This window comes from Heteronotia binoei, chromosome 9, assembly GCF_032191835.1.
Source record: "Heteronotia binoei isolate CCM8104 ecotype False Entrance Well chromosome 9, APGP_CSIRO_Hbin_v1, whole genome shotgun sequence".
Classification (NCBI taxonomy): Eukaryota; Metazoa; Chordata; class Lepidosauria; order Squamata; family Gekkonidae; genus Heteronotia; species Heteronotia binoei.
Window position 1 is genome coordinate 7,212,728 of NC_083231.1, and position 16,964 is coordinate 7,229,691.

The 16,964-nt window shown below is 48.1% G+C and overlaps 1 protein-coding gene across 8 annotated transcripts in view; it reads right to left on the bottom strand.

The window, feature by feature from the left end:
• Positions 1-16,964, bottom strand: part of LDB2 (LIM domain binding 2) — a 395,214-nt gene that overhangs the window by 261,042 nt on the left and 117,208 nt on the right. For all 8 annotated transcript variants that reach the window (XM_060246192.1, XM_060246194.1, XM_060246193.1 and 5 more), the window contains exon 2: positions 2,790-2,892. In XM_060246192.1, the coding sequence (XP_060102175.1) occupies positions 2,790-2,892 (103 nt within the window). The remainder of the gene's footprint in view (positions 1-2,789; positions 2,893-16,964) is intronic.

Below are 16,964 nucleotides of genomic sequence, written 5' to 3' on the forward strand. Positions count from 1 at the left end.
ACGCTGTGCCAAGGAGGCTCTAGCGTTTACAAGCCAGCCGCTCTCAGCCCAGTCCTGATGATTCAACACTCCAACCAGAACCGCCTTCCGAGTAGACCAAGGTGGAGAGCAGGGTTCCCTCTCAGCTGAGTTAGTGTGAGCTAGCTCACTGTTTTTTACCTTCTGGCTCACACATTTTTGTCTTAGCTCAGGAAAAATGAGCCCAGAGCAAACCAATTGATGCAGACACTCACAAGTTTAATGCCAGTAGCTCACAAAGTAGAATTTTTCCTCACAAGGCCACAGTTTTAGAGAGAGCCTGTCCTTTATACTCACCACTGTCTGTGCTTGTAAAAACAGTTCATACATTTTATATGGAAAAAAGAAGAAAGAGACTGCTGTATGGGGTCAAACATATTCCAAGCAATGTTCCCTCTCAGCTGAGTTAGTGTGAGTTAGCTCACAGTTTTTTAGCTTCCGACTTGCACATTTTTGTCTTAGCTCAGAAAAAATGGCCCCAGAGCAAACTAATTTATGCAGGAGCTCACAACTTTAATGCCAGCAGTTCAGGAAGTAGAATTTTTGCTCACGACTCCACAGCTTAAAAGGAGTATTGATTCCAAGCCAGTCTGTTCCCATACTAACCCTTTTTTATCAATTATTTACTTATTTACTTCATTTCAACTCTGCCATGGTTCTCAGTTGGGGCCCTACGCATGATTCTCCTCTCCTCCATTTTCTCCTCACAACCACCTCCGTGAGGAAAGCGGGGCTGAGAGTGTGTGAGTGGCCCAAGGTCACTTGCCAGCTTCCTTCCACAGCAGCGTGGGGACATGAACCTGGCTCTCCCCCACAACCTGGTCCAACACTCAAACCCCTACACCACATTGCCTTCCCCATCTCAGACCAGCATTCCACTATGGGCCACGCTGGCAATGGTATGGCCCAAGTGTTCTTTTTGCTTGGGGCAACTAAATACCTTGAACTAGCCTTGAGATGAGGTGAGGGACTTATTTTCGAAATCTACATTGAAAATTTGTTTCGATATTCCTTTTTTTTTCTTTAAAAAAAACTTATTCCACTTATTTATCAATCTCATTTCACCCCAACCTTCTTCCAAGGAACTCAGGGTGGAATACAGGGTAATTATTCTCCCGTTTTCACCTCACAACCACCCCAGAGAACGTAAGAAGAGCCCTGCTGGATCAGACCATGTAGTCCAGCATCCTGTCTCACAAAGACCATGGCCAGTGGTGCTTTTCCCTCCTGGCTCTGCGATTCAGAGAATTTGTGCCTCTGAATGTGGAGATTTCCTTCAATCACCATGCCTAGTAGCCACTGATAGACTCATCCTCCATGAATCAATCTAATCCCCTTTTAAAGTTAATTATTCTTGGGGCCATCACGTCCTCTGGCAGCACATTCCTCATTTTAATCACTCTCTGAGTAAAGTAGTGTTTCCTTTTGTCTGTCCTGAACCCACTGCCCGTCAGCTTCATTGGAGTCCCTCAAGTTCTAATATTTGGAGAGAGGGTGAAACAGTTCTCTTGGTCAACTCCCTCCACCCCATGCATAATTTTGCAAACATCTACTACTGTAGATGGACTACTGTACTACTACTTTGGACTACTGTAACGCCCTCTACATGGGGCTGCCTTTGTGCCGGACCCGGAGGTTGCAGCTAGTGCAGAATGCGGCGGCCAGGCTGCTGCTAGGTCTCCCAAGGTGGGAGCATATACGGCCGGGGCTACGCGGACTGCACTGGCTGCCGATTGTATACCGGGTCCAGTACAAAGTGCTGGTCATTACCTTTAAAGCCCTATATGGCCGAGGACCGACCTACCTGAGGGACCGTCTCTCCCCGTACGAGCCCCAGAGAGCACTGAGGTCAGTAGGAAAAAACAAACTGACCATCCCTGGGCCAAAAGAAGTTAAACTTCAGAATACCCGCGCACGGGCCTTTTCCACCACGGCCCCATACCTTTGGAATCAGCTCCCAGAGGAGGTGCGGGCCCTGCGGAACCTTGATCAGTTCCGCAGGGTCTGCAAGACCACCCTCTTCAAGCTGGCGTTCATGAACTGCTGAATTATAGTTGTAACAAAGGAAAACGCCAAAACGGTTCGGTTCAGGGACCTTTGTTATTATTATGTCAACTGACAGGGATAGCATCAACACAACAATGTTACTGTCAGATTTAGTAATGTTTTAATTAAGTATTGAGTGGTTTTTAAAAATGTTAATCTAATGTTTTTATCCACTGTGTTGTTTGCTTATGGATGTTGTTAGCCGCCCTGAGCCTGCTTCGGCGGGGGAGGGCGGGATATAAATAAAATTTTATTATTATTATTATTATCTATCATGACCCCACTTAAGTCAACTCTTTTCTAAATGGAAAAGTCCTTGACTCCGACCCCCTAAATCCTCTTGGTTGCCCTCTTCTGCGCCTTCTCCAGCTCTGCAACTTTCTTTTTGAGGTGGCCTGAAGTGTATACAATACGCCAAACGAGGCCGCACCGAAGATCGATACAGGGGCATTACAATATTGGCCATTTTGACAATGACTTGTCCAAGACCTCAGGGAGGGGTCCCTCACTCAATGGACATTTGAACCCAGATCTCCTAAGCCCGAGACCCCTGTTCTCTCAGCTGCAACACCGTACTGGTTCTACTCTGTGGAATGCTCTCTTTGTGTCTTGATACGCCCTGAACATCAAGTTCTGTCTGTGTTCAGGCACCCGCTGAGTTCCGTTTTACAAGATAAATACAAGGAAGCAAAGTTGGAAAAGTCATAATACGCTTTTTCTCTTACTGTATCGCTTTGGTCCATCTTCCAAACAAAATGAAAGCGTTAAGGTTGCGTCGTCTTCAAAGAACTCCGTTGCAAAGGCATCCCACCAGAGGTTGTCACTGTCCTAGGGGAGAACAAAGCATACATTTAGGGGGAAAGTAAGAGATCAGTTCTCATTTCAAAATCAAAGTGATCACTTCCCATAAAAGGCCCTTCTTAAAGCCACACTGACTTTTTGCAAACACTCTCAATGAAGTGTATTAATGAAAGTGTATTATAGTATTTCAGAAGAAAACCATGCAAAGAAACAATAGAATCATAGAGACGGATGCGGACCCCCAGGGTCATCTAGTCCAACCCCCTGCACAATGCAGGAAACTCACAAATACCTCCCCCTAAATTCACAGGATCTTCATTGCTGTCAGATGGCCATCTAGCCTCTGTTTAAAAACCTCCAAGGAAAGAGAGCCTCCTGAGGAAGCCTGTTCCACTGAGGAACCTCTCTAATGGTCAGGAAGTTCTTCCGAATGTTGAGCCGCAAACTCTTTTGATTTAATTTCAACGCATTGGTTCTGGCCCTACCTTCTGGGGCCACAGAAAACAATTCCACACCATCCTCTAGATGACAGCCCTTCAAGTACTTGAAGATGGTGATCATATCACCTCTCAGCCGCCTCCTCTCCAGGCTAAACATCCCCAGCTCCTTCAACCTTTCTTCATAGGACTTGGTCTCCAGACCCCTCACCTCCTTTGTCGCCCTCCTCTGGACCCGTTCCAGCTTGTCTAAATCCTTCTTAAAATGTGGTGCCCAAATTTGGAACACAATACTCCAGGTGAGGTCTTACCAGAGTGAAGTAAAGCGATACCATCACTCCACGTGATCTGGACAAGTGCAGATAACGATCTGACCAAGTGATTCAACCTTTCAAAATGGCGGCACCTTTAAATTTCAGCTCAGATTTGCCTTGGTGTGTAGCCAACCTTGCCAGATTTGTTTCAGCCCACCGCTCCAGAGATAGCTGGTGGCAGCCATTCAATTTCCCATGCCTTTCACACATTCTAGCCACAGTACCTGTTGTGATTCTGCTCCCCCAACAAAAAAGGCAAAGCAGATGTCGCTCTCAGAACTCGAACCACAGACATGATGATTTGGCACAAGTCAGAGCCCTTGGGAGAGACGGGTGGCTAAACATGGCCCAGATAGGGGGATGGCAGAATCTCAAGACATTTGTTCCCTTTTCAAGGTATCTTCACACAGTGATGGAATTTTTGGCCCTAGTTGCAGAAAACAAGTGAGTCTTGATAGCAAGCACAAGGTGACAAAAGCAAACTTAAAAAAAAGATTCAGGTGGGTAGCTGTGTTGCTCCAAAGCAGCAGCACAAAATTCAAGTCCAGTGGCATCTTTAAGACCAACAAATAAAACTTTGTTTTACTTTTGAAACCATACGCACAGGAACGCACTCGAAACTGCCTTCTACTACATCACACCATTGGTCTACCTTCTCTACTCTGACTGGAAGAATCTCTCCAGCAGTACTGGTTTAAACCCTGTGGAGGTCCCTAGGCAGTCGAAATCTTGGGGGGGGGGGGCTTACAAATTATCTCAGCATCTGAGTTCCTGCCCCGCTGCCTTCTTAAAAGCCCCTTTTACTATGCTGCAGGGGAGAAGCAGAGAGAGGCAAACTTGGTGACGGCGCCAGCAGCAACCACACCAGGCAAGCTGGGCAAAGAGATAGCTCAGTTGCTGGCTGCTCGTGAAGGCTGGGAGGGCTGCACGCTGCAAGCAGGGGGGAAACTGAGGGGGGAAAGCCAGCATGGGGCCCCTAAAGACATGGGAAGCCCATAGACCGGTGCCTACTTGGCCTAATTGTTAACCCGGCCCTGCAAGGTCATGTGTGTCTCTTTGACAACACCTCCTGTTTCTCTTCAGAGACTCAAGCGAGGACCTTCAGCAGATGCTCTGCCACTGAGCTGTGGCCTTGCACATCCTTTCTTTATCTATAGAATTCTAGTCAGCACGGGGTTAACTGTCAACCTGCCATCTTAGGTTTGACCAGGGCTTTTTTTGTAGCGGTTAGTCCTTTGCATGTTAGGCCACACACCCCTGATGTAGTCAATCCTTCAAGAGCTTATAGTAGGCCCTGTACTAAGAGCCCTGTAAGCTCTTGGGGGATTGGCTACATCAGGCTACATTAGGTGTGGCCTAATATTCAAAGGAGTTCTTGCTACAAAAAAAAAGGCCCTGGGTTTGACTGAGTTTAAGGATGTTCATGGGAGGAAGTTCTTATGTTTCTGGGGGAGCAAGATTCACACCCATCTCTTCCCCAGCATAGCGAAGCTTAAGCATATTTACACTCAAGAGATCTGAGTGAGGGAACTCCGCAAGGTAAATCTATTCCTCCCCTCTTCTCTTTAATATAGGGGGCCCCTCTCAAGCAGTCCCTGAGGAAATTTTGCAAAGGGTCCACACGGCCTACAATGGAAGGAATATCTTTGGTCGGTCCCATTTCCCGGAGCGATTACTCTTATTTCATCACCCCTTTCTGTCACAGGCTTTGCTGCAGTGCCCCATAATGCAATGTGACAAGAGCTCACATTTCTGGAACAGGCACGTTCAGAGATAGAATCATGGAAGGGACCTCCAGGGTCATCTAGTCCAACTCCCTACACAATGCAGGAAACTCACAAATACACTCACAAATACCTCCCCCTAAATACACTCACAGATACCGCCCCCTAAATTCACAGGATCTTCATTGCTGTCAGATGACCATCTAGCCTCTGTTTAAAAACCCCCAAGGAGGAGAGCCCAACATGCTAAGAAGTGGTGGGCTCTCTTTCCTTGGAGGTTTTGAAACAGAGGCTAGATGGCCATCTGACAGCAATGAGGATCCTGTGAATGTAGGCGGAGGTATTTGTGAGTTTCCTGCATTCTGCAGGGGGCTGGACTAGATGACCCTGGAGGTCCCTTCCAACTCTATGATTCCTCCTAGTGACAAACTCACAAGATGGATAACAATGCATCAGGGACCTTCACATGTATTAGAAGCCAGAGGGTGAATTAAAGTTAACTCCCTTTTAAATATCACCTGTCAGTTATAGCAGGGGTAAAAACCTCAGAACATCTGGTTTCCTATAGCAAATCTCCCCTCAACTGCATTTGGTTCTGGATTTTGCTTTACATTAAGAAATTACCCCTGCTGGATTCTGCAGCAGAACCTCAAATAGGCCAGTCCTTACAATCTATGACACCACTCAGAACAAAGTTCAAGTCTACTAGCACCTTTAAGACCTACAAAGTTTAATTCTGGGTATATGCTTTTGTGTGCATGTACATATCTTCAGGCACCTTGAAGCAAGACTTTCTCAACCATGGCATACAGGTTAATTGCCAGAAAGGGCTAATTAGAGTCAAGATGCATTAGTAACTGAGCTACAGGTATAGCTAAGATTGTATTAAAGCAGTTGGTAAGACCAGCAGATAGCAGCAAATTAGCATACATATAATAAGAATTAACAAGCAGATGTGAGAACTGAGTTTGAGTCCAGTGGTACCTTTAAGACACAGAAAGACTAACATGCCTTATGTCAAGCATGATATTTCTGATTATTGAATCAATAGGTATTCGGTGCTCACCCTTCCCCCCCCCCTTTTCCTTTTCTGAATAAAGTCTCCTCTTCAAAGCCACCCCCCCCCCTACCTGGCAACTCTCAAGGATTTAGGATATGCAAGTAATCTTACCGTTGTAAAGCAAAAAGCCTCTCCCCCGAGTTCTCATACATACGCCTTATCGGTAAACTAGGAATGTGTGGGAACCAGGAGATGTTGTAGTACCCAAATGAATAGCTGATATTACGCTTTGAACCCTCTATGCAATTCACATCTGTATGTTATGCTTTTGAAGTTATCTGAAACTTTGCCTTTGATGTAGCCTTTAAGATTCTATGTTGTGTGACACTCTATCACTTTCAAGGTTTTGTCCCTTGGAGCAAGTATTGGATTATCAATAAAACGAGTCTTTGATTTAAACAATAGTTCGATTATTCGAAATACCGATGTTTGACACCTTAACTCTACAGCCATTCCCATACATCCAGGGCTTTTTTTGTAGCAGGAACTCCTTTGCATATTAGGCCATACCCCCCCCCCCCCCAATGTAGCCAATCCTCCTGGAGCTTACAGGGCTCCACTTACAGGACTTACTGTAAGCTCTTGGAGGATTGGCTACATCAGGAGTGTGTGGCCTAATATGCAAAGGCGATCCTGCTACAAAAAAAGCCCTGCAAAATGAAAGAAATATTCCACTCTGGCCCACCTATAAGCGCAACTTTTAGTATACATTCTGAGAGGTAACAAACTGCCTAGGAAGTGTGTTCCGGATTTGCATCCTACAAATATCACTGGGCCTAGGGTTGCCAATCCCCAGGTGGGGGCAGGGGATCCCCCGGTTTGGAGACCCTGCCCCCGCTTCAGGGTTGTCAGAAAGCGGGGGGAGGGGAGGGAAATGTCTGCTGGGAACTCTATTATTCCCTATGGAGATTTATTCCCATAGAAAATCATGGAGCATTGATCTGTGGGTTTATGGGGCTCTGGAGGGGCTGTTTTTTGAGGTAGAGGCACCAAATTTTCTGTATAGCCTCCAGTGCCTCTCCCCAAAACACCCCCCAAGTTTCAAAAAGATTGGACCACGAGGTCCAATTCTATGAGCCCCAAAAGAAGGTGCCCCTATCTTTCATTATTTCCTATGGAAGGAAGGTATTGAAAAGGTGTGCAGTCCCTTTAAATGTGATGGCCAGAACTCCCTTTGGAGTTCAATTGTGCTTGTCACACCCTTGCTCCTGGCTCCACCCCCAAAGTCTCCTGGCTCCACCCCCAAAATCCCCAGATATTTCTCGAATTGGACTTGGCAACCCTAACTGGGCCAGTTAAAATATATTGCCAAATGTTTGCCAGTCTACAATATGTTGCTCAAATTTTAGAACTCTTGGTAAGAACTTTTAGAGCTCTAATCAAAAGTAGAATTGCCAGAGGGTCCCTATGAGAAGAGCTGGAGGAACTGAGCCCCCTCCCCCCCCCAAAAAATATCCTGCAATTTAGGCCTACTGAGGGTAGTCATCCACACAGTTCTGTGACTTCTGGGGTCCGGCGACTGAAGGAAGAGGTCTCCATGGAAACACCTGGGAGCTGCTCTCGGCCCAGGGACTTCCAGTTGGCCCAGGAGTTAGGGCTGCCAAATCCAATTCAAGAAATATCTGGGGACTTTGGGGGTGGAGCCAGGAGATATTGGGGCAGAGCCAGGAGCAAGGATGTGACAAGCATAATTGAACTCCAAGGGAGTTCTGGCCTTCACATTTAAAAGGACTATCCCTAACCTTTTTAAATGCCTTCCTTCCATAGGAAATAATGAAGCATAGGGGCACCTTCTTTTGAGGCTCACAGAATTGGACACCCTGGTCCAATCGTTTTGAAACTTGGAGGGTATTTTGGGGAGAGGCACTAGATGCTATACTGAAAATTTGGTGCCTCTACCTCAAAAAACAGCACCCCCCAGAGCCCCCGATACCCGCAGATCAATTCCCCATTATTCCCTATGGGAATCGTTCGCCATAGAGAATAATTTCCCAGTAGACATTTCCCCTCCCACCTCCTGCGGTTTCTGATGACCCTAAAGTGGGGGGGGGGCTCCAAACCTGGGGACTGGCAACCCCCTTTCTCTCACACACTCACACACGTACTGGGGTCTGGTGCTAGGCTTCCAACCCCCCCCCCCCGCCCTGGCGGGGGACCCCCGAATTTGCAGCCTCCTCCCCCGCTCTCCAAAAATCCAGAAGGGGGGGTGGGGGGGAGAAAAGGCACAACTTTTAGTGCCACTCGCTCTGGGCCAGTGAGAGAAAAGAACATGCGTGTAGGCTTCCCAATCCCCAGGTCCCAGCCGGGGATCCCCTGTTTTTACAGGCTTCTCCCCGCCCCCAGCCAGCCGGGCAGCGGGGGAAGCCCCACCCCCACAGTCATCATGTAGTTGTAGAGCTCCTGCAGGTTTAGAAACCTGCAATCCGTTTGTAAAATGTGTTCCTTTAAGGCTGCGCAGGAAACAGGAAGGGCTTCATGGGAAAGGGTCAATAATAGTTTCTATGGAGAACGGCCCCTCCCTTTCTTTTGCTTTCGTTTTCACAGCAAGCAAAGTTCTGCAGGAAGAAGATCTAGTAAGTATTTGTGTGTGAGAGAGAGGGAGGGGGCAGGGGATTCCCTGGTTTGGAGGCCCTCCCCCCCTTTAGAAAGCGTGGGGGCGGAGGAAAATGTCTACTGGGCACTCTATTATTCCCTATGGAGAACGATTCCCATAGGGAATAATAGGAGATTGATCCATGGGTATTGGGGGCTCTGGGGGGGCTATGTTTTGAGGTAGAGGCACCAAAGTTTTTGGATAGCACCTAGTGCCTCTCCCCAGAATACCTCCCAAGTTTCAAAACGATTGGACCAGAGGGTCCAATTCTATGAGCCCCAAAAGATGGTGCCCCATCCTTCATTATTTCCTATGGAAGAAAAGCATTTGAAAAGGTTTGCTGTCCCTTTAAATGTGATGGCCAGAACTCCCTTGGAGTTCAATTATGTTTGTCACACCCTTGTTCCTGGCTCCACCCCCAATGTCTCCTGGCTCCACCCCCAAAGTCTCACGGCTCCGCCCCCAAAGTTCCCAGATTTTTCTTTAATTGGACTTGGCAACCCTATCTGGTGCTCCTCCCTCCCTCTCTCTCTCCCTCCCTCTCTCTCTCTCTCTCTCTCTCACACACACACACACACACACACACAGAGTTGCTCTGAAATGAAAGCAAAACAAGCGTTGCTGGCCCTTCCCATGAAGTACTTCCTGGTCAACTTTAAAGGCACAGAGACACACAAACATTTTGAAACAGACCTGTTTGCAGGTTTCTAAACCTGCCCAAGACCTAGAGCTGCATGGTGGCTAAGGGGGTGGGGCTTCCCCCACCAGCCAACTGGCTGGGGGCGAGGGGAAGCCTGTAAAACCTGGGGATTCCCTGCTGGGACCTGGGGATTGGGAAGCCTACCAGGAGTGCAAGTTTGGTGTCGTGGTGAAATGCTTGGACTCTTATTTGGGAGAACCGGGTTTGATTCCCCACTCCTCCACTTGCACTTGCTGGAATGGCCTTGGGTTAGCCATAGCTATTGCAGGAGTTGTCCTTGAAAGGGCAGCTGCTGTGAGATCCCTCTCAGCTCCACCCACCTCACAGGGTGTCTCTTGTTGTGGGGAGAGAAGATATAGGAGATTATAAGCCACTCTGAATCTGATTCAGAGAGAAGGGCAGGGTATAAATCTGCAGTCTTCTTCTTCCAGTTTTTCACATGTTGTGCATCTTGCAGCAAGGGCAGAGATATGGGCAGAAGGGATGCTTCTAGAAGTGAGACAGTCAGCTCAACAGGGTTTTAATAAGTTAGATCCAGGGGGGCAGCCGTGTTGGTCCGAAGCAGCAGGACAAAGTTTGAATCCAGGGGCACTCTGAAGACCAACCAAGTTTAATTCCTGGTATAAGTTTTCACGTATGTGCACAGTTCTTCAAATACCATGCATGCGCTTGAAAGCTTATACCAGGAATAAAATGTCATTGGTCTTAAGGGGGCTACTGGACTCAAAACTTTGTCTCAGGGTTTCAAGAACTCTTAGGTATAGGGTGCCACAGGGGGCAGTGCTCTCCACGATGTTGTTTAACATCTACATGCGCCCCCTTGCCCAGATTGCCTGGAGCTATGGGTTGGGTTGTCACCAATATGCTGATGACACTCAGCTCTATCTACTGATGGACGGACGGCCTGACTGTGTCCCAGAAAATCTGGATTTGGCCTTGCAGGCTGTGGCGGGATGGCTCAGGCTAAGTAGGCTGCAGCTAAATCCAGCGAAGACAGAGGTCCTTTGTCTGAGTCGGGGCGGTCTGGGTAGGGAAATCCCCCTCCCAGCAATTGACGGTGCGCCACTGAAAATGGCGCACAAGGTCAAAAGCTTGGGGGTGCTGCTGGAGCCTGCCTTAACAATGGAGGCCCAGATAGCAGCCACTGCTAAATCCGCTTTTTTCCATCTTAGGCGGGTGAGGCAGTTGGCCCCCTTCCTGGAGCGCGACAACCTGGCAACAGTGATCCATGCAACGGTCACCTCGAGGTTGGATTACTGTAACACCCTCTACATGGGACTGCCCCTGTGCCAAACCTGAAAACTGCAGCTGGTGCAGAACACAGCGGCCAGGTTGTTATTGGGGCTCCCTAAGTGGGAGCACATACAGCCGGGGCTGTGGGAACTGCACTGGCTGCCAATAGTGTACCAGATTCATTACGAGGTGCTGGTTATTACCTTTAAAGCCATATATGGCTGAGGACCTGCCTACCTTAGGGACCGTCTCTTCCCATATACTCCCCAGAGGATGCTTCGATCCGGTTCACAAAATCTACTGGTAATCCCCGGGCCGAAGGAGGCCAAACTGAAGGTCACCAGGGAAAGGGCCTTTTCGATCGCTGCCCCCCACTGGTGGAACCGACTCCCAGAGGAAATGCGGGCCTTGCGGAATCTTGGTCAGTTCCGCAGGTCCTGCAAAACTATCCTCTTCCAGCTGGCCTTTAATTGATACAGAGCCTACATCATAGACGGAATACCGTCGCACCGTAAAATCTAACAAGATAATATCTAGATCTGAGCACTAAACGATATGTTGTTTTAAGCTCTAAATGTATAATTTTATAGAATGTACTATTTTACAACATGTATTGTTTTAATTCTGTGAGGTTTTATGCTGTGAGCCGCCCTGAGCCTGCTACGGCGGGGAGGGCGGGATACAAATCAAACAAAATAAAATAAAATAAATAAAATATGTGGAAATGGTTTTTTTGCATCTGTTCAAGACATATGTTCCTTGCCTGCATTTTTTTCTTTAATCTAGAGGCTGGAATGTGTAGAAATTGAACTATGGATTCTCCATACAAGACAAGTATAAGCATCCAATTCCTATTAGTGTTTGAAAACTAGCCAGGATTCTTAATCAGATGTGCCTTAAGTCAATGGGGGGAAATCTTAACAAAAAAAAAAAAACCTTAAACATAGTTTAATGTGAAAACACATATTCTCAATTAAAACCACACTTTGTACTATTTGCCAGTGGGGCAAATGGCATTCACAGCCAAATGGTGAGAGAAACCAAATCGGGGAGAGGTGGGGGGAGTATAATTACAAGGAGGGGAAAAAATGATTTAAAAAAAATTCCCCCCCTTTTCCAACAAAAGAGTCAAAGCTGCCCCGGCATCCTTAACTCCTGCACTGACAGGTTACCTGGGATTTTTGGCCCAGTAATTATTTTCCAATTCAGCAATAATGAGATATTACCATGGCAACCCTTCCTTTCACATAGCACACTCATGCACTCAAACACTGAAATAATGGACAAAAAAATTAATACTTTGAAAAGTACTTAAAAATACATTTAAACGAATGACAAAAGGAAGAAAAAAAGCAGATAAAAACTTGACAGAAGGGTCAGGAGAGAAGTGACCAGCAACCCCTGACCTCTCTTACGCTTCAGATTTTGAAGCAAGTTTCTCCTTCGCATAAAATATACTTCGTGAGTCTACATTAATATTTTCCCTCCCATTTTCCATCATGCACTGTTTTCAAATTTTTTAAAAAAGGTCTTCTTGGGCAAGATGCTGGGTTTCTTCGTTACCACATTCTTAATTAAAATATCTGAAGGCTGAGTGACTTGTGATGGCTCTTAGAAGAAGAAGACGACATTGGATTTATATCCCGCCCTCCACTCCGAAGAGTCTCAGAGCGACTCACAATCTCCTTTCCCTTCCCACCCCCATAACAGACACCCTGTGAGGTGGGTGGGGCTGGAGAGGGCTCTCACTGCAGGGGCCCTTTCAAGGACAACCTCTGTCAGAGCTATGGCTGACCCAAGGCCATGCCAGCAGGTGCAAGTGAAGGAGTGGGGAATCAAACCCGGTTCTCCCAGCTAAGAGTCTGCGCACTTCACCACTACACCAAACTGGCTCTCAGGAGACAGACACCCTGTGAGGTGGATGGAGCTGAGAGAGCTCTCCCAGCAGCTGGCCTTTCAAGGACAACCTCTGCCAGAGCTATGGCTGACCCAAGGCCATGCTAACAGGTGCAAGTGGAGGAGTGGGGAATCAAACCCGGGTCTCCCAGATAAGAGTTCGGGCACTTAACTACTACACCAAACTGGCTCTTACACTTCATGATTTCATTATTCTAAAACCGATAACCTCAGCATCAGCAGCAGTAGCTATTTCTCTCCCCTATCGTTGTTAACGTTGTTGTTATCATTCTGCCGACCCAAAGATGAGTGACCTCAAAAGGCTGCACAGCATTTAGAAAGTCTTAACAAGGGTCTTGTTCTACTGCTTCTTCGAAATATGTCAATCGGTTTGGTACTTTTCCAGCCTGGGTCAAGGGGAAACGCTGCTCCTATTTGTACTAAGCCTAGGGTAGCCAGCCTCCGGTTGGCGGCAAGGAGAGAAGCTAAGCCTTCGTGTGTGCTGTCTAGATACTACTAATAAGAATTTCTTAATCAAATACAGCCAACAGAAATAGAAAAATCTTAGTCAGAGTAATCCCACTGACTTCTGTGCCTTTACCCTTGTGTCAATCATGGGATGCTCTCCAACAGCAGAAACTGAGCAGCTGGGGAAGGATTTGCAGCTTGAAAGCAACTCCCCCAGGGAATCCCGATCCAGAATGATTCCTTGACCATGGTGACTGACAACGCCAGGGACGATCGTGCGCTTATGCACACGTTGCTACCTGATTCAAATGAGAAAATAAACACCAAAGGAGGCAGAAATGGAAGGGAAGGTTCAGACTTCCCAAATGGCTGGACGTAGCAATAGGGGAGTTCAGGCATCCTGGAACACGGGATGAATGCGCGTAACCACCAGACTATCTCCGGTGGCTGTTTGCTCCGCATCCAACTCGCCATGGGCGCCCGATGTGGCTGTGTGAACAAGCCCATGTAAGCTGTAAGGGAACAGCAAATGTATCGGGCCAAACTGCCCATCTGACCGCAGCCTTCGTTGACTGATCATACCCTGGGAATCTCAATACTGGTTTTCAGACGTGGTGCTGGGAGCCTCCAAAGAGTTTTGAGCATATGCAAACACTACTTTCTACAGAGCTTGCGCATCCTAAGAACACTTTCTGTGGAGTAAGCCTGAATGAATAAAATAGGACTTCCTTCTGAGTTGATGGCCTCGGAAGCACCACATGCAAAGGACACACAAACCCAAAGCAAACCACCATCTGGAGAACAGAGTAGTCCAAGAGAGTAAAATGAAGGCATACAACCGAAGGCACGAATTCCCTTTGCTTTGGGGGGGAAAGGAATCATTGCTCTTTGTCGCTATCATCGTTGCAGGTATTACGATGACATAAAATAACTGCAACTTTTTGTTTTGCCGATCGGATGGAATATGTCCAAGCTGCGCCTTGTGAGAATCCTGCCCCCGTCCTTTAAAACCTCTTAGCTCCCCTGCAGAAATATGAAATGGTGTGTTCTTTCCCTTCATTGCTTCACGTACCGCTGATTCGGTTTTAATGGCATCGCTAGCTTTATTTCATTTTGGAGGATGGCTGGGTGCCATCTCTGGAACGCTGTGTGTTTGAACTGGCAGGAAGATCTGGAGGCTTGGCATGGGGAAGAGATGTGTTTTCTATTTAATGAGACTCATCCAGAGATGGCGCTTGCCAGAAATTGCGCTCGATGCTCAGAGCACTACAACACTTTTTGTAACTTGTCTTATTAATTAACTTGCATTTCTGTTTATGTTCCAACTTGGAATTCATCTGTGCTTTAGGCACAAAAGAGATGATCCCAGGTTTCATCTTTTTTTAAAAAAAATGTACCTAGCTAGAGTGCATGCACGATTGTTCTACCAAGCATGGAGAAAGAGAGATTACAACCATATGCATATGAGCTTCAGAGCAAGTCCGATTGTCTGATAAAGGTGATGAAGGAAAGTGGTTGGTGGTAGGGTCAGCATTGGGGAAAAAAGACTCCGTTGCACAATGCATGGTTAAATCCGCTGCCGCAAAACATGATGGCCAGTAGCTTCCATGGCTTTGTAAAAAGCAATCCGTCAAACACAAGGTCTGTCAGCAACTCTGAGCCAAAGAGCTAATTCAATCCTCCATGTTCAGCAGCACTCAACCTCCGAGCATGCCAGGGTGGCAGGGAGCCAGAGGTGGCCTCTTGTCTTTATGCCCCTGTGACGGAATCAAAGGGTTAATGGAGAAGCTGAGGACTCAGAGAGCCCTGAGTCATGTGACCCGAAGGTGGGGGCCAGGGGTGCTCAGAACTCTCAAGTCCTGAGTGACAGCTAGGGTGGCCAGACCGTCCCGGTCACCCGGGAAAGTCCCGGTTCTGGCCCCCAATTCCCGGCTCCCGGGCTGGCTATACCGGGACCATTAGAGGTCCCGGTTTAGCCAGCCAGAGAGCCGGTGAGCCGTGCGCGCGGGCGGGGAAGGCGGCGAGTGAGGGAGGGAGCGTCCATGCGCGTGCGTAGGGCGATTGTGGCGGGCTCTGCGCATGCGCGGGGACGCTCCCTCCCTCACTTGCCGCCTTCCCCGTCCCCGCGCGCGGGGCCCGGCGGCAGTGGCGGAGGCCGGGGAGGCGGTGGAGAGGCCGGCGCTGGTCGCTGGAGGCCCTCCAGCGACCAGCACCGGCCTCTCCACCGCCTCCCCGGCCTCCGCCACCGCCGCCAGGCCCCGCGCGCAGGCCTCCACTGCAGGCGCACACACATTCCTTCCCCCCTCAAGGTGTCCCTGGCTGGCCTGCAGAAATTATGGCCACCCTAGGACAGCTAACGGCTCAGAGGGTAACTGTCAGAAGGAAAAAACGGTCAGAAAGGGGGAGTTGGCCTCAGCGTGTGGAGAGAGAGGCTTGGTGTGAAGTGAAGCTCTATATACACTCTGTGAAATCAGCCAGGGGGCTGAGCGTGAGGCATATCTCTAGGTCACGAGTGCCCTCTAAGGAAGAGGAAGGTGACAGAGAGTGTCTAAGTGGAAGACCTTAGTGGTCACAGACATATGATACACTGCTCCTAGGAGTTTATAAGGTGGCTGAGGGAGAGCCGTGGGTCTGAGGGAGTCAGGAGAGCTGGGGCTTGTCAAACCAGACAACTCGAGGGACCAGGCACTCAAAGCCCAAGAGGCCAGCCGGATTAAAGTTTAGGAGAGTGGATTAATAGAGGAACTGTGGACCCTGAAATACCTCAGAGCATTGCTGGAGGGTCTAGCCGACATACTGCATAGGAAATGTTATTCCGACAAGATACAAACTAGCCTCTGTACATACATCCCATCCCCCAGTTAAAGCCTATTTTGTAAATAAAGAACTATAGTTTGCTGTTACGTTCTCTGGTGCCTATGTGATTGGGAAAGACTTCAAATCTGCAGTGGTCCCCTGCTCATCTACCGTATCAGACCCCCGAAGAGACTAACGTATATTTAGCTGAGGCAGAGGCGATAGGCTGGCGTCGCCATAGTAGTGTGTGATAGCCCCATTTGCAGGCTCATCTGTATGGCTGGCAGCCTCCAAGTGGGTGTTGGAGATCCCGCAGAATTACAAGGGATCCCCAGAGTACATATAGATTTAAAACATTAGTTCCGTTCTCCTAAAGAAAATGGCCGCTTCAGACGGCATGGCATGATCCCCTACCGAAGTCCTTCGCCTCCTTGAACCCCAGCCTCCCAGGCTACACCCTCAAATCTCCAGGTATTTCCAAACCCAGAGTCGGCAACCCAACTCATCAAGGGCATCTAGCTCAACTAGAGGTCCTCCTCAGCTGATCCAGCCAGGATCCTCCTATAGTCATAGCACCTAAACAGAACTTCTTTTTAAAAATGGTGTCTCAGACTGGCCCAGACAATAAATCCATACTTTTATGGATATTCATGGGAGGAAGTTTTTCTCACCTTTCTGAGGGAGCAGGGGTGCTATAACACTGGGAAACCGATGTGATAGTATCTCGAGGTGAAAAAAACCGATTCAGTCAGGTTCATTTTAGAGGGTTCAGACAGCTACCGTTGAAGCAGCAGGATCCTGGCAGCCATCCGTGGTTGCCTGTTCACACCGCTAGCCTGACTCAACCATGGACCCGCTGTAGAAAGGGTTGTCTAAAA